Here is a 21,134-nt window from a genome sequence, read left to right as displayed (position 1 = left end):
TGTTGTCATGTGTGTGTGAGAGAGGGGTGGGGAGAGAGAGAGATTATCCTTCAGTCCTTTCTAGTCACATCAGATGTAAGATGTGAGAGCTGGACCATGAAGAAGGCTGATCGCTGAAGAATTGATGCTTTTGAATTATGGTGCTGGAGGAGACTCTTGAGAGTCCCATGGACTGCAAGAAGATCAATTCTATCCATTCTGAAGGAAATCAGCCCTGAGTGCTCACTGGAAGGACAGATCCTGAAGCTGAGGCTCCAATACTTTGGCCACCTCATGAGAAGAGAAGACTCCCTGGAAAAGACCCCGATGTTGGGAAAGATGGAGGGCACAAGGAGAAGGGGACGACAGAGGACGAGATGGTTGGACAGTGTTCTCGAAGCTACCAGCATGAGTTTGACCAAACTGCGGGAGGCAGTGGAAGACAGAAGTGCCTGGCGTGCTCTGGTCCATGGGGTCATGAAGAGTCGGACACGACTAAACGACTAAACAACAACAAAAAGATGCATTGAGTTAACTGAAACTTACTACCCAATAAGCATGCTGATGGATCTCCAAAGGGAAGCAGAGGGTTCATCTCTGTTGGTGCCAGCCTCCTTAAAAACATCTCTTTAAAAAAAGAAATGCTGCAGCCACCATCTTAATTTTCCCAGAATGCCTCTGGACCCCAGCAGCGGATCATGAGACAAATCAGTGGTGTCAGCACGATGAGCCCCACGGTGCTGTCAGAATCAGGCTTTAGTTGGCAGGCTCTGACCCAGGAGGAGGAAGAAATGTTGGGGTGGGGAGCTGAATGGTGAGAGCCTGAGAAGGAGGGCTCTTCCCCTTCCACTTCAACTTCCATAGCCTGGGAAGAGGGAGCAGGAAGCCATTTGTCATGCCCCCCTACTGCCCCACCTGCATGAAACAGACAAGAAGGGAGCCAGAACCAGAGGTGGCAATGGCTGAACAGGCGCCAGATAGGAGGGTGCAGTCTGCTCACTCTTTAGGGGTGCCACCTTTGCAAATGAGAAGAGGACCCCCCTGAAGGAGCACACATGTGCAATTCTGACATCCCTGTAAGATGTGCGAGTCTAGTGAGTAAGTGCACCATGCCTCGTCTTTGAAAACTTGGTGGGCAGGAGGTGGAGACTTATTGGGGCATCTTCGTTGTTTTCACCCAGCTCTGAACTTCTTGTTCTGCTCTTGAACTCCTGAGCCTTGTGTCTGCTGCTGAGCCTGTCCTTCTTTTAAACATTTCTTATGTAAAAGTTAAGAGCTTCTGCTCGTGGGGGGGTGTTGGGGGGGGCAGGACAGTAAGCTGCATCTGCCTCACCCACTTCTTCTCTTTGGGTCCTTGGGCTGCACATCACCACTCTGCCCTGGCTGCAGCCCTGAAATCCATCCTGCACCCCCTTGTAAAGCTCACAGGGCTGAATGGCAGATGAAGCTGATGGACTACATGGAAATGGCAGAAATGACTGGCAGAATCCGAGACCAGGGAGAAGAGTCGATGGAAGAAGATTGGAAAAAAATTAAAGTATATTTACAGAAATATTGCAAAATTAATGAATGTTGGAAGAATACTGGAATGAAGTTATATGGTTTTAGCAGAAATGTTATAAAGAATTAAGCAAAAACAGATTGTTAATGGGCTAAAGTGGAAAATTTAAAGTTAGATTATGTTAAGATAAATTATAGAACAAAAAATTGAGAAAGAGGGAAGCTAATTTGCTGAATTAGCTAATTAGAACTAGAATACAAAAAAGGGAGGTGTGAGGAAGTCGAGGAAACAAGTAAATGAAAGATAATGATATGGAATTTGGATGTGTGTTTTTTCTTTTTATTATGCTGTTTTGATGTATTGTTCTTTTTTCTTTTTTCTTCTTCTTATTTTTGATGTATTGTTTGTTAAATTTTTCATTGTTTCTTTTTGCTTGTACACTTTTTTCTGTAACTATAAAACTTTTAATAAATATCTTTTTTTAAAAAAAAAAAAGCTCACAGGGCTTAGTCATGCCTGGGAGGGTGGGCTGTTTCCTGCCTCTTTCCTCAACGGTGGCGCTTGAGTATGGAATGTATCTTTCCATTTGACTTCTGGTCTTTCACTCCAGCATGCAAGGCTTTCCTCCCCACAAGGGTGGGCTACACCATCATTTAAGTTCCCTTTCCTCTTGAAATGCCACTCCCTTTTCACATGCAGCCCCAGCCCCCCCAGAAGTCAGTTCTGTTTCATCATTCTCATGTATTTTGCAACATGAAATTATGTTTCTCTAATTATTACCATCAGTGTATAAGTGAAAATGCCACTACACGAACACCCTTGCTTTACAGAATATATTTAATGTTGGATTTAAGTTCTGGATGGGGGAAGTGCTTTTCTCAGGAAACAATGCTTCTGTGGAAAAGATGCACAGTTCCATCCCTTAAAAGCTAGCTGCTTTCGGTGATTCCATTTTTCTGATGCACAGAATTTTTTTGGAGAAACGAGAGACCCCTTGAGAGCTTGCCTGCTCTTACGAAACCAGCTGCAGATCCACGCTCGGCAGCCAAGGGGGTGCTGTTGCTCTTTCCTCCAGAAAAGTCTTCCTTTCCGAGCAGCTGGGATCTGGCCCAGCTGCAAGGCTGCCAGGAAAGCCTGTGTCCTTGATTCCTTCCAGATGTGAAACAACTCCCATATATAGTCAAAGATGAACGGCAAAAGCCATACCGTTATCATTAGGCTTTAGTAGACAGTTGACTCCTTTCCAGTTTGTACTGTTCAAAGCAGCCATGGAGACGTTTTAAAATGACCAAAGTTTCCTTAACTCCACTACTTCTTTTTTTCCCCAGTAATAAAGAGGCAACTGTTTTGCGCAAGAAACTTTTTGCTAAAGCTTCACTAAGAAAAGAGGGAAAACACAATACCCTTTCTGGGATGGTCTGTTGGTGTGTTGTAATGAAAATCTAAAGTCTAGTTCATATTTAAGAAACCAGCTGGGATTTTGGGGGGTGGGGCAAGGATCCTGTTAATGCAGATTCCCTCTTCCCATTCCTGAACTAGAGCGGAAATCAATGCCAGCCCTACCATTAGGCAGAATGAGGAGGCCACTTCAGGCAGGAGGGAGTGGAGGTGAAATACAGATGTCACCAGTGCAGAAATAAAACCCAACTGCCGGTCTGATCAGCTTTTATCTATGGAAAGGGAGTTGCTATCTTGCTATTTGCCTCAGCCCTGGTTGAAATACAGGCAACCCCCCATTTACGTGGGAGTTACATTCCCAGGCACCAGGCATGTTAGTGAAATTGTGTATAATTGAAACCCATTGAAAAAGCTGCAAAAAGCCCCACCCCACCCCCATTCTGCCCTTTTAGTGACGTTTCAGTGACGTCTTTATGACGTTTCTGGGACACTTCCAGGTTGGGTGTGATGCATATATACACAGTCATGCACATTTTGAATGCACATAAAGGGGGGCTGCCTGTATAGAGAAAAAGGAACCGCCAGACTGGAGCCAATCCTGCAGTGGCTATGCTGGGACCTATTGCCTCCCCCCTCAGCACAAGGCAGGTGCACCCAATTGCAGAGCAGGATATTTGAAATAACACATATGCTGGTGCAAGTCCTCTTCATGAGTTACTTGAATGAATGAAGACAGTCAGCCCAGTGGTCGGGGCAGCAGGGCCACACATTCAGCCCCACCCCACTCCAAATTTGTGTGGCTCCTCACACTATTGCCACCTTTATTATGATGTCTACAAGCGGAGGCTCCCCAGGTAATGTTGAGTCCCAGGCCATCACTCCACATTGGAAACGGGGGGGGGGGGGGGACTCTAAACAAATCCTTCACTGTGCTCACCTACTTCATGTGGTAAACCGTGCAGAGGGCTAAGCTCTTGCTGCATCTCCAATCACTGCCTGGGTACCGATCTGAGTGGGTCAGCACTAACAGTTCAGACTCCTGCCCCATTTACTTTGATTAACTCATTCCTTTTCATTTCTAAGTGGGGATCATTACTGCCAACCATTTATCAGTAAAAACTGAAATCCCCAAGAGTTAACCATTTAGAGGTCTTTCTTGTTGTGTTCCTGGGTTAATAAACTTTTATCTTCTCAGCTTTTACTGTTATGTACTGAAGTTCTCACCCTGGGCCAGCAGGGGGATACTGTAGATAGTTTTCACTCAGGTCCACATATGCAAATAAGGGATTGAAAGTGATGTTCAGTGATTGGATAGTTACAGAAAATGGTTATTGTAGCGTTCTAGTGGAGCTCTATATAAGCAGGCTGGCTGAACCTTTCAGTTCAGTTCTGTTCTGGCCTGTAAAGAGCTGTTTGAAGAATCACTGTGTCGTCTGATATGTTCACCCACAACATAACATTTACCATTCAATAGATTCGGCTGAAAGGTCTCTCTTGGCAAAACCCCATACTGGTGCTAGAAGGGTGGAGTTGGGACAAGCAAATAAGTGGTGCAATGAGGCAAAGCAGAAGAGCTTTGCTGGGAACGGCTGTTAAAAGAACTGGACAAGAAGCATGAATATGAAGTCCGCTTATAGGAAAACTACCACATTTTAAAACCAAAAGAGGGCCATTTTTTCCACCATTTGCGATGAGCATATTCAGTTGTACTAACCATGCAGATATTACTTTATTAGTTGCAGATACAAAGTTAGACAAAGGCCTTGATTTACACAATTTGTTATGCTATTGCAATTAGAATGAAGGTATTTATAACAGTTGAGAGGAAGACTAAAAATGAGTCAGGGGATATTTTGGGGAAGAGAGGGAAAACAAGTGCAAGGCATGCTTGATAAAGCCTTCCAAATATTCAGGCTTAATGCAATGAAGGAAAGAGCAACAGGGAGGAATGCAACAGAGACGGTGGGGACCTTCATGAGGCAAGATGTTCCACAAAGCATCACCAACACCTGCTTTATGTCCCACTTGATGCAGAGTTCTGGAGAACTCAGAAGCTTGACAGATTTTTTGATAATTCTGTTGGTCGTAATATCACTAGATTTTAGAACATAAATGCAGTTTACCAAATGCATGAGCAAAATTACAAAGAGACCAACTTTGTAGGCTTCAACTCTATGATATCTTAAGAGGCTTCAACTCTATTATATTAGATACCCATTTGATACCACTCTGCTCATTTTTCATCTTTACTTGTTAGCTATCTAAACATCCCCTTTATATCCTGAATATTTCATTGGACACTAGAGTCAGCCGTTATACAAAAACATGAATTAGCATGTGTTGCTGCATTGTGAGCCATTAATCAGTTGCAAGTATATGAGGACAGGCAGCAATAATTTTGTAATGGAGCTAAATTACGTTTTAGTATGAGGAGCACAGCCATATTTGAAGAAGGCAGTGGCAAAGCTGAACTCAGAGAAGGGAGACTTCAAAATGGGCTGGTGTGTTTCATGACTCACTGGCTAGTGCTGCAGTTCAGCCGAATCTGACACTACTGTTATGTTCCCTCCCTCCTGGAAGGAGATTTCCAGCTCCTGCAACTCCAAGCCGCCGCCTCCTCCTCTTAATTCCCTTCCTTTCTCCTTCCACTCTCTGGAAACTCAGGGACAGAGCAGAAACTTAATAATAATTGCAAACTAGGTGATAATTGTCACCCTCTGAGTCCTGGGCTCCCTCTCTTTTTTCCTCAAATTTGTCCTCAAGTCTCAGTAAATGATAACTACAATCCTTGCAAGATGAAGTTCGCTTACTTTTTCCCAGCCTTCCTACTTCAGGGCTGCTTTCTTTTCAGAACAGTTCTTCCTCAAGCAACCGCAATCTCCAATGGTGCAGCAACATTTCAAGGTAAGAAGATATTTTCACAGTGTGTTGCTTTCTCCTCGCTTATGCTGACTGCCTTCTGACTACGTTGAAATGAAACAACTGAGTATCAGTCTGAGATCTGATGAAGCATCTGCCGTGTTATTTCAGATCAGAGTTTGGGAGTTAACTTTTATGCTAACTTTTAAGTTTGTCTGACTTATACAAATATGAAAATCAGTAATAGGACAGCAATATATGTCCCACATTGGCAAGCAAGGGAGAGCAATCGTACATATGTTTTTTGCCAGAGATTCTTTTCTGTGCTGAGTTGCAGTACAAGCCAAGCCTGTATGTCCTAATAATACGGTGACTAATAAGCCGTTATGGAAGTCACCAGATTTTGCTAACTCTTTCAAAAATTACAAACTTGTATTCCTTCTTTGTTTTGAAGAACTCATTAAGGGACATCTGAGGATTATAGCCCCACTTTTTGATGAAGAAAGAGTAGTGCCTCTAATGTAGTGAGCATTGAGCTTTGGAGATAAATACTCATGTTAAAAATGAAATGAAAATGAATACAAAAAATGGCCAAAAGAAGAAGAAAAAAGCTGCAGAAGAAAAAAAGAAAAGAAGGGTGCTTTATATGTACTTTTGACATAGCAGATATTCTTAGTGTAATCATCTTTTTATATTAGGAAGAGGAAGTAGTGGCTCATTTTACTGTCTCAGGCTGCGTTCCTTTTTCTTCAGTTTCCCTCTAAAAGGAATGCTCTTGAGCAGAGTCTTTCAACTAAATAACTGTGTTTGTGTGTGTATATGTGTGCGCAGAATCACACCTGTTGGTCCTGTCTCTGACATCCGTGTATTTGAGTGACGTGGGCACAGAGGCTTATGTGTGCACCCTCTAATAAGGGAGTTGGCTTTGGATGTGCAACTTATGCTCTCCATTGGCAGGCAACCCCTCCCCCCCAGGCCCACTGTGCAGATATCCTGAGAGCAGGAAAGTCAGGCATGGCAAGGGGAAGGGATTGAGATGCAATCCTGACCCCTATCTCTACAAAGATAATCCAGCTTGCCAACGCTAGTGACAGTTTCTGGCATCTGCAATATATGGATATTGTAGATGATATTCCAAAACTATAAGTAATAAATTTTTGAGGGTTCTAAACCTTATGACTAAAGCGATCCAGAAGGACCTTCTTTTCTTTTTCTTAGCTCGCAGATTTCCAGGCCAGAGGCTCATTCAGGGGTGTCAACTTGAATAAAATACTGGGGGGGGGGGGTAAGCCCAGTCCCACATAATCGATCACAAGACGAGACGCATACACACCATTTGAATGGCAATGCTCACCAACTTGGGGGGGGCAGCCCCCTCAAATATTTTATTGGGGTGAGAAGGGAACTCTGACCCTAGGAGTTGGCACCTATGGGTTTATTGGAGTTTCAGAAGTGAGTTGCCATATTGGGGGGGGAGGGGAGTGGCAGGGCGATATTCAAGAAGCACAAGGTCCAATTTTGTTTGGGTGTGAGGGCCTCTGCACTGTGGCCCACATGCCTCATTTTATTTATATATATTGATTCATTTAAATTAGTTTAATAATAATACTGAGCATTTACGTAGCACCATTTAAAGAGTTTCATGTCCCTTATCTTGCGGAAGGCCATGCCTTTCTTTTAGCTCCATATTCAGAGGGTGGGGATGTATGAGGCAATGCGAGAGCTTTGTGTCTCCAGCCACCAGCCAAGCTCCAAGCAGATCAACAAAAGACAACACGCGGGCTAATAATGTATTGGCAATATTTATGAAACACTATTGTTTCTTAATTCATAAACAAATTCATAAACAAAAGCCATATAATACGTGCAAGAAGTCACGGACTAACAGAAGTCAAAGAAATATTCCATCAACAGGCATGCTTAGAATGGTGTGTGACCACAAAGAAACACTGAAGTTGAGGCAGAAAGCCTTCTCACAGTTCATATCTATATCAAAGTTTGGTGGAGAATGAACTGGAGCTGGGTGGTGCAGCAAACACAACAGTTCTTCCAGGATAATGAACTGTTTCAACGATATTTCTTTATCAGCACATTAATATTCCCCAAAGAGCTCTCACTCAAAAGTATACTAGGCCGATCCAAGCAGAGACAGGACCTCCTCATCTGCAGCTTGGGCTACAGTCCCAGTGGCTAAGGCCACTGTATTCAGTGCAGCTTACTTCCAAGTAAACAGGCAGAGGATAGCACTCTTACACAGCGGTCCTAAGAGGCGATAGGGAGACATACAGCCTCTTGCCTGCCAGGATGGAACGTGGGGGCATTTACACCCCCCTTTTCTGCCCCGGATCCAGTCTGGCACCACAGGGGAGCCCAGACCAGGCCCTTCTTCAGGATCTGGGGGGTCCATGACTGTCCGTGCTCCATCCCACCCCCATAATGCACTGTTTGGGTGCCCTACAATAGGCTGCAGCTTGGGGAAACACTGTGGGCAGAAGTCGCCATGCTTCCCACGGCTGCAGCAGGACCCCCCTCTGACAGTAGAGCCCCGTGCAGGTGGAGGAAAGCAGATGGAGACACCCAGGGGTAGGATTACAGCTCTGGCTCCTATTGTGGGCGTCTTCTGCAAAATGCTCTGGGCACAATAATTGTATATTAGCAGTAGATTTATTCTGCTTTATCTTGTTCTGTGATGATGCCTAATACCACCACATTCTTGCTGTCGAGAGGGGCACTGAAAGAAGGGCAAAAGTCAACCTGAACATTTGTGGCACAAAGCGATGGGATTTCAGCAGGCAGTTCCTAAATGGGCACTGACTAGAAAGGAAGCCGTGTGACTGCCCCATCAGTATGGAAAGAAGGGTCTTGTGTGACCCCCCCACCCCCTGCATAGCATCATGATCACAAATTATCATGGATTCACAATAAAAAGGTAGTCTGGATGGGCTCTATGTCGCATAGGTACTACACTGCAATGCCATCCCCCCACCAAAAACGACCCTCTCAGGTGAACCTCATCATAAAGTATCGCAGACTTTCTGGAGAATCTTGTATTATAAAAAGTGTTCTTTTTAAACTTCCTCTTTCTGATTTTGAACAGATTGTCCTGTGGATCTGTTTTTCGTCTTGGATACCTCTGAGAGTGTTGCCTTAAGAGAAAAGCCTTTTGGGGCCTTGGTGGATCAAGTTAAAGCATTCACCAACCGATTCCTTGATAAGTTAACTGACAGGTAAATGTTGCACAAACTGCCCTGCTAATCCTACAACAAACATCTGATACGGTCTTTTGTCTTGTTCTAAACATTCAGGGCAATTTTTACACAGTAAGAATAGTAACTTCATTTGAAAAGCATGCATTTTATGTGGATTTTATACTTCCTAATCATTGTTCAAAATTCCTGCTGCATTTCATATGGAGAGGAACGTTCTACAGTCTCCTGCTCTAAACTGCAGGTGGTAGTGGCACTCCTTTTCAAAATTCCTGGTCTTGTTTTATGTTTGGGCAGACCAATGTCGGGGGGGGGAGGGGAATGCTGCTTTCATATTTAATTAGAGCTGAATTTGTTTTCCTTACCTTGCCTTTGTGCACCCTCATGAAACCCAAGTTGATGTTTTTCTGTTGTGGTGATAAGTTGCGTTTCCAGGTGGAGTGGAACCACTGGTGGTGGGGCCAAGGCAGGGTAAAGTTGCAATAACAGCAGGACAACCAACCATGATTTAAACAGGCCACAATTTTATTGATTAGAGACGTTAGAAGGTTTTGGCGCAGACATTGGGGGGGGGGTGTATCCTGAATCAACTGACCTGTCTGCCGGTTGATTATTTGGCGAGATTACCCAAAGTTAAGGATCGCCCTATGATGTACATCAAATCAGGGCAACTCCCCCCCCATCACGATTTTTGGGGGTGGCATGACCCATCAACCCTCCCTCATCTGGGGTGTCCAGACAGATTCACCTCCCTGGATCCCTTTAAGGGGATCCCCTGATCCTATGGAGTGAGACCCCACCCCTTGGCCATTTGGACTAAGGACTCAGCCTTGTCCCCATCAACTTGTGACAGTGACTACGAGGCAGGCAAAACCCCCAGACAGGCCCAGTTTGTCTGAAGGCAAATTCTTCCTGTTATGTACTGAAGTTCTCACCCTGGGCCAGCAGGGGGATACTGTAGATAGTTCAGGTCCACATATGCAAATAAGGGATCGAAAGTGACGTTCAGTGATTGGATAGTTACAGAAAATGGTTACTGTTGCGTTCTAGTGGAGCTCTATATAAGCAGGCTGGCTGAACCCTTCAGTTCAGTTCTGTTCTGGCCTGTGAATAAAGAAGAGCTGTTTGAAGAATCGATGTGTCGTCTGATATGTTCACCCACAACTTAACACTTCCTTGGCCCCAAAGCTGGCGAATAAAGGTTTCCATGGCAAGGTCCTCTGTGGGAGCTGCCTGCTTGCCCTCAGGCAGCCCCACCACATAAGGAGCAGGGCGGGCGGGCAGGGAAACCAGCGACAACTGAGCTGTGGCCTGGGCTTCTATAGCCAGAGAGTCTTCCCTCTGACCAGTTCCCCAAACCATGCCCCATGGCTTCAACTGTGGGTGAGCCTTGGCAGCCTGTGGGCCCGGTGGAGGATGAAGTGACGTCTTTCGCCAGCTGCACCAGAGCCAGGAAGCCGTTCCCACTTGATGCAGCTGCACCAGAGGTCAACTTCTGCTCCACTTCTGGAGAAAGCTAAACATCTGTGTCAGGCTGCTATCAATGGCATGGGAGAAGGAACAAAGATTACTAAGATAGCAAGATAACCGAGACAAATGTGGTAGAAATATCAGGTCAGGGTTTTTTTATTTAAAAAATATCCAGCTTTTGCTGTTTATCTGAATCAGTGCTGATTTGTTATGAGAGCAGATATGCAAAACACACTTTCTCCCCTCGTGTGCTCCACCCTACAGCAGTATCCTTGAGGTGTCGGGGGCATTATTGGGTTGTTGTTTTTATTTTGATTATGTATTTTGTGGTTTCATATTTTGATTTTATTCTGTGAACCACCCTGAGATGTCCAGGTATAGGGCGGCATATAAATTCAAATAACAACAACAACCACAACCCCACACCTGCAAGCAGCAGATTTATGTGCCTCATGGCAAAAGACAGAATCATGCAGCCTCTCATTTCTGGTATGTGAGTCAACAACAACAGGAAGGAAGGAAGGAAGGAAGGAAGGAGAGCATCTGAGGTGAAATGGGAAGGTGCTGTTCCCCTGCAAGATCTTGGAGTGGATCTGCAAGCCACTTCCACTCCTCCTTGCTTCTCTGGTGGCAGTAGGAGGCTGCCTCAGTCCACCTCATGGGTGGGCCGGATCAGCTGGTACAGGATGCTGTGGGGAGCTTTCACAGATGTACATTGTGACGTATGTCTATTTGTACATTAGAAACAGACAGAAATAAAAAATATGCAAGGGGCACCAAAGCTAAGGAAGTGGTTCTCTTTCTTTATAGATACTATCGGTGTGACCGGAATCTTGTGTGGAATGCGGGAGCCTTGCATTACAGTGATGAAGTGCAGCTGATCAAGGAGCTCAGCCGGATGCCGGCAGGGAGAGCAGACCTGAAGAACAGGGTCTCCTCCGTGGTGTCTATTGGCAAAGGCACCTACACAGACTGCGCCATCAAGAGAGGGATTGAAGAGCTGCTCATCGGGTAAGTGGGAACGCTAATTTTCTCATTCCGTCAACGGAGGAAGGGGAAAGTGGGAGGAAGAAGAGATACCTGGGCAGCTTTTCTAGACCTTTCCAGTGGACTGTAGTATTGGTGGCTTGGCAGCTGGTCCCTGATGCCACAGCAGCCCATTCATATACACCTATCACTTTCAGTAGGCAAAAATATTGAATCCTTTGAAACCGAATTCGTTGCCGTGTGGAGAAACCCTTGGAAACAGGAGGTTCGTTTTAGATGTGTGCTTTTGTGGGCCTGTACTAGTTTGCTCTTCAGGCTTTCTGCTCTTTCTTATTGATGCGATTTCCCACACACTTGACATGCGCCAGTGTCGCACACACAGGCACAAATGCACACACTGTCATGCACGTTGGACCAGGGCTACGCCCAAGAGCAACTACAGTGGTGCCTCGCAAGACGAAAAGAATCCGTTCCGCGGGTCTTTTCGTCTTGCGGTTTTTTCGTCTTGCGAAGCAAGCCCATTGACGGAGTAGCGCTATTAGCGCTATTGACATTTTAAGGGCTAAAAACGGCTTTTTAAGGGGTGGGGGATTAGCGGTTTTGCTGCTAAAATGCTTTTAGCAGCTTAGCGATTCAAAATAAGGGGTTTTGGAGCAAAAAAAAAATTCACATTTTTTCGTCATTTTTTGTCTTGCGAAGCAAGCCCATAGGGAAATTCGTCCTGCGAAGCGCCTCTGCAAACGGAAAACCCTTTCGTCTAGCGGGTTTTCTGTCTTGCGAGGCATTCGTCTTGCGGGGCACCACTGTACCCAGCTTGAATGTGTGTGAACAGCACCAAGACAACCTAGCCCGAAAAGGGTCCCCTCTGGATTAAGGCTCTGAGATGTCCTTCCCCACCCCCCAAAGGTACATCCTTTGGTGAGCCAAACCAGCTGCTCTGTGCCTCTCCCTGTCCCTGCCCAAATCCAAGCCGCAGAACTTTGCAAAGCCCTGACAGGGGACGTTCTCTTTTTAGGGTGGGGTTCTGCCAGGCATTGGGAAATGCTGCAAATAGTATCATTTCCCACCAGGGGCTCTTGGGCTGGTAGACTGGGATGAGCATGCTCTGCCTTGGCTCTCTGAGGCTTTGCTGTCTGCATCCCCTTTCCCATAGTTGTTTGGGTTGGGGAAGGAGTAGTAATAGTGCCACTGTATTCTGCTCTGGTCAGACCTCACCTGGAGTACTGTGTCCAGTTCTGAGCACCACAGTTCAAGAAGGACACTGACAAACTGGAACGTGTCCAGAGGAGGGCAACCAAAATGGTCAAAGGCCTGGAAACGATGCCTTATGAGGAACGGCTAAGGGAGCTGGGCATGTTTAGCCTGGAGAAGAGGAGGTTAAGGGGGGATATGATAGCCATGTTCAAATATATAAAAGGATGTCACATAGAGGAGGGAGAAAGGTTGTTTTCTGCTGCTCCAGGGAAGCGGACACGGAGCAATGGATCCAAACTACAAGAAAGAAGATTCCACCTAAACATTAGGAAGAACTTCCTGACAGTAAGAGCTGTCCGAGAGTGGAATTTGCTGCCAAGGAGTGTGGTGGAGTCTCCTTCTTTGGAGGTCTTTAAGCAGAGGCTTGACAACCATATGTCAGGAGTGCTCTGATGGTGTTTCCTGCTTGGCAGGGGGTTGGACTCGATGGCCCTTGTGGTCTCTTCCAACTCTATGATTCTATGATTCTAAGGAGGAGGTGGGGCAGTGGCAGGTGTTTTGCCCTTTACACCAAGAGCTCACAGTAACCTAACCCGTTGCAGCGGGAGGTGTTTGAGAGAGCAGACATACAGCGACAAGGCTCTTTCCCATCAAATCAGTATCCTCCATCCCAACAAAATGCTAGTTTAATAAGAAGCACTCAGGTAAATTTATTGCACCATGGGGAAGCAGCTGTCACACAAGAGCGTGTGTGTGTGTGTGTATGTGTATAGGGCTGGTCAGAGGGTGGCAAGGGACATTTGGCTTTGGCATTTGATAAGTTTCACAAGTTGTTTTATGCACATTGGACCAACATGTGACGGCTTGGAACTGCAAAGTTAAGCTGCTCTAAGAGATGTGGTTTGGTAACATGCATTCTTGGGGTTAAGTCATATAGCTTTAATTGTATTAAAGAGTTTAAAATGTTGATGACTTGGTTCAAGGCGTCTCTCCCTATACATTGGCTGTGGTGTAAACCCCCCCCCCACTCTTCTTTACTAAGCACTGTGGCGGGGGGTGGGGGGGCACTCTGTGAACCAAAGTGGTGGCTTGGAGTCGGAGTCAGATTTATCTGCCTCTTGCACTCTTCTATTTTGAGGATGTTGGGGGGGGGTCAGCATATTTTGTTGCCCAGAAGGCCTTTTGAAGAGGAGGGGAGCAGCAATGCAGACCAATTTTCCTCTCCCTTCTTCTCATTGCCTCAAAGGCCTTCTGAAAAAGGGGAGGGGGATAAGTGAGGCCCCCGCCAAGGCTTCGAGGCCTGTATTTGCTTTGGATTGCTTTGGGGGACCCTCAACTATGACCTCGAATCCAAAGCCACGCTGGGGGGGGGGGTCGGTAACCAAAGTTTCAATCCTCGCAATGACTTGCATTGACAAATCAAAATGGCCACGACTTTCTGCTCCCGCTCCCCACAAAGATAAAGGCACAAGAGGAATTGTTCCAAAATTGTTGCTCCTGTTTTTGTTGGTCTCATCCGCTCAGTCTGCCAGAGCCTCTTTCGCAGGCAGGGGATAGACAAGTCCCTAATGCACTGAGGGTTTGAGGCCCATCGCTGGCCTCACCTGGTTTAGCTGGTCAGGGGGAGCTGTTCTTGGGGGGTGACCACTGCCCCAGGCAGTGGCGTAGCGTGGGGGGTGCAGGGGGGCCGGCCGCACCAGGCGCAACATCTGGGGGGGGCGCGCTCGCACTCACAGCTCTCTGCCCCTACCTGGCTCACTCACTCTCTCTCACTGCAGTGCTGGCTGTGCGAATCCGATCCGAGCCGCCGGGTCGCTGCCCACTGTGGAGGGGAAGGTGCCAGGCGTGCGGTGCGGAGAGAGAGCGAGGGACTATCTGGGGGAGGGACAGTGCAGCGGGGGGCGCAAATTACTTGCCTTGCCCTGGGTTAGGGGGCGCAAATTACTTGCCTTGCCCCGGGTGCTGACAACCCACGCTACGCCACTGGTCCCAGGCGGACAGCTTCTAGGAGCCACAGGTGAGAACTGAGTGCATGATGGGGACCAAAGGTGGGTCATCTACCCCAGAAAGAGCAGGACACATCCCCCCACCCCTAAGACCCCATGTAATAATAATAATAATAATAATAATAATAATAATAATTTAAGGTGCTCTCACCCACTTGGTGAGTCTAGCCCTCCCTTTGTCACCTGGGGTGGTTGGAGCATGGCAGGCAAAACTGGAGACTTCAGGTTAGTCCTGGGGGTCTGGCAACCCTCTTGAAAGTGCATTCCTAACCTTGTCTACTCATAAAGTAAAGGTAAAGGGACCCCTAATTAAGTTCTATTAAGTTGGGTGGAGCTTACTCCCAGGGACTTGGGGTAAGGAACACAGCCTAACTAGGCAGGAATCTGAGGCGTTTCCACTGTGCAGCTCTCTCCATTCAGTCTGTGCGTTTAGTTCTCAGGCTTTCTGTCATGAGGATCATGTGTCTTTCTTTGTCTGACGTGGAAGCAGGGAAAGAAGCGGCTTTTGGTTGCTGAATAGGAGGACTTGTATTGTATTGAGTTCACTCGTCATTTTCAATTTTCATTATGAGTAAGGGTTTCAGATGTTGAAAGTGGCCTGGGCCTCTCTGGACTCTGAGAGGACCTGTGTGTGTTTATGTGGGGGGGGGGGGCTCCTTTAAAAAAAAAAGTCAGCTTGATACTAGAACAAAATGTATTCCTTATTTACTCTGAAGAGTTTATTTAAGTCATAGAATTTGCACTTTCTGATCACAATATTCGTAGTTAGATTTATTATTGCTTGTTTATTTCCTTCATTATTTACATTTACCCCTCATTCTGTAGGGTGTTTATCGCACATAACAAAATCATAAGCTATTTAATTTAAACATCATTACAAATTGCATCGCATCAATAAAAACAGTTCAGCCACAGTGTCAAAAATAGTGAGACTCATTTACGGACCACCCCCAAATGCCTGTGTGAACAAACGTGCTTTGGGTATGTTTAGCTTGGAAAAGAAGAGACTGAGAGGAGATAAGAGATCCATCTTCAAATATCTCAAAGGCTGTCACATGGAAGAAGGAGCAAGCTTGTTTTCTCCTGCTGCAGAGTGTTTTCTCCTGCTCCAGACCTGAACCAGTGGTTTAAAACGACAAGAAAGGAGATTCTGAATAAATATACTGTATGGAAAAACTGTTTGACAGTGGAACAGTCTCCTCAGGGAGATTGTGGACTCTCCTTCTTTAGAGGCTGAGAATGAGGGTGGATCTACACACTGGGGGGGGGGGGTGCTATAAATAAGTCAGAAATTAAATTGTTATAACAAAAGGGGGGAAAGGGCTATGGAAAAGCACTTAGAATTTTTTTTTGCTCTCTAGTGCCATCTGGTGTTGCATGTTTATAACACATTCAAAATGCTGTTTTTTGACTAATGTAGCTGAGTCCTGAGTTGAGGTTCCTGCCTTGCAGGGGGTTGGACTGCATGACCCTTGGGGTCCCTTCCAACTCTACAGTTCTATGATTCTATGATAATGTGTTTTGTTATGTTTCTAGCATATTGCTGGTTGAGTAGGGTTCATCGGCAAATGCAAACCTATATATCTTTGTGTAATTAGACATTACAATTGGTACAGCAGGTGGCTATGCCAGTGCAAGCGTTTAGGATTGATGCTTTGGAGTTCTCATATTATAGAGACAGTATGGCGGCACTAGTGGGTTTGATTTCTTCCCCCTGCAGAGGATCTCATAGGAATGAAAATAAATACCTGATTGTGGTGACAGATGGACACCCCTTGGAAGGCTACAAAGAGCCCTGTGGCGGATTGGAAGATGCTGCAGCTGAAGCGAAACATCTGGGGATCAAAGTGTTCTCCATTGCCATATCTCCAGACCATCTGGTATGCAATGCACACACACGGATGCTATTAGAGCAATTGCTGCCCATAAATAGAGAGAATCAAAGCAGAAACAGGATATTACTTAGTAGATCTGGTTGATCCTTTGGCTCCCAACATCCCTACCATGACCTGGAAGATAGGTGAAAGGCCTCTCTCTAAACCTTGGATTTTAATAATCTCTGAGGCATTGCTAGATCTCCATGGAAATACAGTATTTCCAGAAATGATTCTGTTCTGCCACTGAAGCCAGGGCTAAGAAGAGGAAGAAAGCTAAGTCCACAATTCCACACCCATTTCCTCTCTCCACCAATTTGTATGTGTGAAAAGAGGTCGTTTTTTCCTGCCCTAGAAATCACGGTGTAATGCGGGCGAGGAAAAAGTGACAGCTACATAAGGTTTACCCCACAGGTTTTGTGAGTCAAAACCAGCAACTACTACTAAGAAGTTATGGGCAAGTATCAAGCCTTGAACAACCACTTTGTGCATTGGCAGCAATCACCCAGTCTCTTCGGGTTAGGAAACCATGAGTAAAGTCTCAGTATGTCCAGATCTGGAAGAAGAGTGAGTCAAGACCTTCCTGCTAGATAGTCCTAGAAAATGCTCTTCGTCTCAACTATGATTTGAAGTTTGTTTCAGTTCACCTCAGGGTTGAAATCTGGCTCCCTGAAGGAACATAATTTTCTCAAAAAGCTCCACATCACCCCTATCAGATCACAGTGCCTGCCAAACATTACTGTCAGAATTTTGTTTACAATCAGCTTCAGTGGACATGCTGAAGTGCCCCCCCCCCATTAATAAATTCCTCCAGTTTCCCTGTAAATTATTTTGCCAAAAAGTAAAGAATCGGTTTCAACAACCTTTGCCCACATCCAAGAGAAAATAATTCAGTTAAAATGTGTTATATTAAATGTACATTTTGTCTGCAGTATTCCTGCAGTTTATGTCATGAAAGCAAGACTCTTGACTATAGATAGGGCTGGCAGATGGTGCCTAAACAGCCTTGATCCAGCATTTCTGGCTCTTGGGTCCTTCCAATGGTGCCTGCCCAGCCAGCTCCCCTGTATGGTTTGTAGGTACAGTGGTGCCTCGCAAGATGAAATTAATTCGTTCTGCGAGTTTCCCATAGGAAATGCATTGACGGTTTCCCATAGGAATGCATTGACGGTTTTAAGAAAAAGGCGCAAGACGTTTTCGTCTTGCGAAGCAAGCCCATAGGGAAATTCGTCTTGCAAAGCAACTCAAAAAACAAAAAACTCTTTTGTCTTGCGAGTTTTTCATCTTGCGAGGCATTCATCTTGCGAGGTACCACTGTAGCTTATAGCCAGCCTAATCTTAGAAAACGACTTTTAGAGATTGTGATTGCATTGTAAGCTTCAGGTGACTACAGTTATCTCCTAGCTTTCTGTAGCAAGTTTCTTCATTGCAGTGCCATCTCATGACCAGAATTACATCAGTTCAGCAGCCCCAAGGAACTTAGATTTGGGTGAGAAAGTAGCAGTCCTTCCAAATCCCCCGGTTTCTCATTTCTGCCCATGTTCTTCTTTTGTCCTAGGAATCTCGGCTCGGTGTGATTGCCACAGACCATTCCTATCGTGAGAACTTCACAGCAACTGGACGTCCAGCACGTGATATTGACAACACAATTGACAAAATCACTGCTAGAATTGTAGGTATCTGTCTTCCCTCTCTGTTTGTTCCGAGTCAAATACATTGAACCATCTTGTGCCTCATATGACTTCTTTGTTGTTTATTTATTTCAGACAGAGACAGTGGAGCAAGAGGTAAGCTGTTTTTCCACCAAGGAATGATTTCTGACTTTTACAATTTCCCTGTATGTTTCCATCATTTATTCTCCAGTAGAACTTCAGCTTGCAGGGCAAATATAATCCGGAGACCCTGGATTCTCTTTTTCCATTGCCTGTGTGTCAGAAAAAGGAAGTTATTTTGCTCACAGAATATATGCCATTCCATAGCTACCATCTTAAAAAGTAGAGACATCACCTTGCCAACAATGGTCCGTATAGTAAAAGCTATGGTTTTCCCAGTAGTGATGTATGGAAGTGAGAGCTGGACCATAAAGAAGGCTGATCGCCGAAGAATTGATGCTTTTGAATTATGGTGCTGGAGGAGACTCTTGAGAGTCCCATGGACTGCAAGAAGATCAAACCTATCCATTCTTAAGGAAATCAGCCCTGAGTGCTCACTGGAAGGACAGATCGTGAAGCTGAGGCTCCAATACTTTGGCCACCTCATGAGAAGAGAAGACCCCCTGGAAAAGACCCTGATGTTGGGAAAGATGGAGGGCACAAGGAGAAGGGGACGACAGAGGACAAGATGGTTGGATAGTGTCTTCGAAGCTACCAGCATGAGTTTGACCAAACTGCGGGAGGCAGTGGAAGACAGAAGTGCCTGGAGTGCTCTGGTCCATGGGGTCACGAAGAGTCGGACACGACTAAACGACTAAACAACAGCTACCATTCATATTCTCCTGTCCACATCACAGAGGAAGATGTAGCACTGCAGCAGTTGAGCTAGTGGCCTGCTGGAAACAAATTGTCACCCCTGTGCTCCTCCCCTGGTCCTCCTCCTGCTGGGCTGTCATGGGCTAAGCCATGCTTTGGCTTAGCTTGTTGACCAAAAACCTGCTTACAGCTTGTGGTTTGTCTGGAGCAAGACAAAGCATGAGCTGTAGTTTGGAGAACACATTAAGCCAAACAATGGCTTAGTTCTCAGCAGCAGGAGAACCAGGAAAGGAGGCCAGTGGCCATTATCTCCTCCCTGGGAAGCCTCCTGCTTGTGCAATTCTCAACGAGTCAGGGTTTGGCTTAGCATTTCATGCCCAGCAGAAACACTTTACTGGGCCTGTACATTAGCTTCTTAAAAGCTAATTATATGGTGGCTGAAACAACCTAAAGCTTCCTCTCCTCTCTACTTCCCTGCATTTTGGGGCAATCGTGGGGAGCGATAACATGAGATTCCTGTGTAGGTGGAAGTTATAGATGACCATTGCTCACAAAGTTTCTGCTTCCAGACAGGCATCTGGCTATCCCTTTCCACCCACCAAATGGAGCATAATGGAGAGGAGCCCTTGGTCCAAGCTGAGGCTGCTTGTCAGTATGGAAGGGTTTTGAGGAGAAAGGCCTAAAGGACGGATTGCGTTATTCAAGGAGCAAAATAGACTCATGTGCAGTTGTCACATGCAAATGCATTGCATGCTTTGCAGGAAAAAGTCACATGCAAATAGGCCCTTTTATTCCATTTAAAGTGACATTTGTTTCAGATTTGCCAACATTTCGGTGTATAGTCAAGCAAAGGAACTTTGCTGGGTTTTTTAGTGTGGTCTTTTGCTTCAGTTTACCAATCTTGGTACTCAGTAGATTAGTTTGCCATCTATCACATGGAAGCCTATGGCACATCTCTAACTCCCCCTAGAGCTGACCAAAGCAAACCTTGGGGCATATGTTAAACTGTAGTTCATTGCATAAACATGAATAAATGTTTTTTCTGCTAGATTAGTAGAGAAAGAGTGCGTGTTCTGTGAAATTTGTTTTCCGGTGAATCCTTTTCTCTTCCTCTAATGGTATACTTTCTCTTTCTTGGCAGTGCTGCTCATACGAATGCCAGGTGAGTGTCTATCTAGTAATATAAATTATATTTAATGTCAAAATGGTCCCATTTCTCTGTTCAAATCACTAACTCTTCACTGCTCTTTTTGCAGCCTGCTCGAGGCCCCCCGGGACCATTAGGGGATCCAGGATATGAGGTTGGTGTTTTACTCAATTTGCCACACCTATAAGGCTGAATGTGGAAAATCTAACAAGTTTTGAGGAATACACTGCCACTGTGGGGAGTGGGTGGGACAAGGAGACTGACCGTGGCAAAAGCATGTGACATAGCAAGGTATTCCACCCTTCCAGTTTTTCAGCCAGTGACACAACCCTCTTTGTCTACTGCTGGTCAATGCCAGGTGAGTAAATGGGAAAATAGCAGCCAGCCAGGATTTAATCCTGAATGAGCTTAAAGGTGCTGCTGGATCTAGCATCACACTGGGGTGTACAGGCGGCACTGATAGCTGGAGTGCACTTTAATAGCTTAGATTTGCCAGCTGCAACTTTTCCTGGAAGGAAATTACTTAGCCACAGTGATTCTTGCTTTATTCACATCTGGATTAGTCCACCGAAATGAGCTCCTTGAAAAGTGATTAGAAACACCACTTAGTTCCAAATGTAATAATAATAATAATAATAATAATAATAATAATAATAATAATAAATTTTATTTATATTCCGCCCTCCCCAGCCGAAGCCGGGCTCAGGGCGGCTAACAACAATCAAATAATCAAACAATCAAATAATCAAACATTCTAAAAACATTTCATTATAAAAATTAATTAAAATCAAATTAATGGCAACCGTTAAGCAAAATTCTGTGCAGGTTGCCAGAGGAGGGAGTCAGGCTGGGCCCTGACCAAAGGTCTGGTGGAACAACTCTGTCTTGCAGGCCTTGCGGAAAGATGTCAGGTACCACAGGGCCCTAGTCTCTTGGGACAGAGCGTTCCACCAGATTGGAGCCGCAGCTGAGAAAGCTCTGGCTCTAGTTGAGGCCAGCCTAACCTCTCTGAGGCCTGGGACCTTCAGGATGTTTTTATTTGCAG

The 21,134-nt window shown here is 45.5% G+C and overlaps 1 protein-coding gene across 1 annotated transcript in view; it reads left to right on the top strand.

Annotated features, from left to right (window-relative positions):
• The first annotated feature begins 5,396 nt into the window (after window positions 1–5,396).
• Window positions 5,397–21,134, top strand: part of COL6A1 (collagen type VI alpha 1 chain) — a 52,249-nt gene continuing 36,511 nt past the window's right edge. The window contains exons 1-8 of the mRNA XM_083403211.1: window positions 5,397–5,782; window positions 8,835–8,964; window positions 11,224–11,424; window positions 16,321–16,480; window positions 18,033–18,146; window positions 18,241–18,261; window positions 20,084–20,104; window positions 20,199–20,243. Of these exons, the coding sequence (XP_083259337.1) occupies window positions 5,674–5,782; window positions 8,835–8,964; window positions 11,224–11,424; window positions 16,321–16,480; window positions 18,033–18,146; window positions 18,241–18,261; window positions 20,084–20,104; window positions 20,199–20,243 (801 nt within the window). The 5' untranslated portion in view covers window positions 5,397–5,673. The remainder of the gene's footprint in view (window positions 5,783–8,834; window positions 8,965–11,223; window positions 11,425–16,320; window positions 16,481–18,032; window positions 18,147–18,240; window positions 18,262–20,083; window positions 20,105–20,198; window positions 20,244–21,134) is intronic.

Source organism: Podarcis tiliguerta (genome assembly GCF_965153285.1).
Source record: "Podarcis tiliguerta genome assembly, chromosome: 1".
Classification (NCBI taxonomy): domain Eukaryota; kingdom Metazoa; phylum Chordata; class Lepidosauria; order Squamata; family Lacertidae; genus Podarcis; species Podarcis tiliguerta.
The sequence above is the reverse complement of the archived record's forward strand: the minus strand, read 5'-3'. Positions and strand labels throughout refer to the sequence as shown.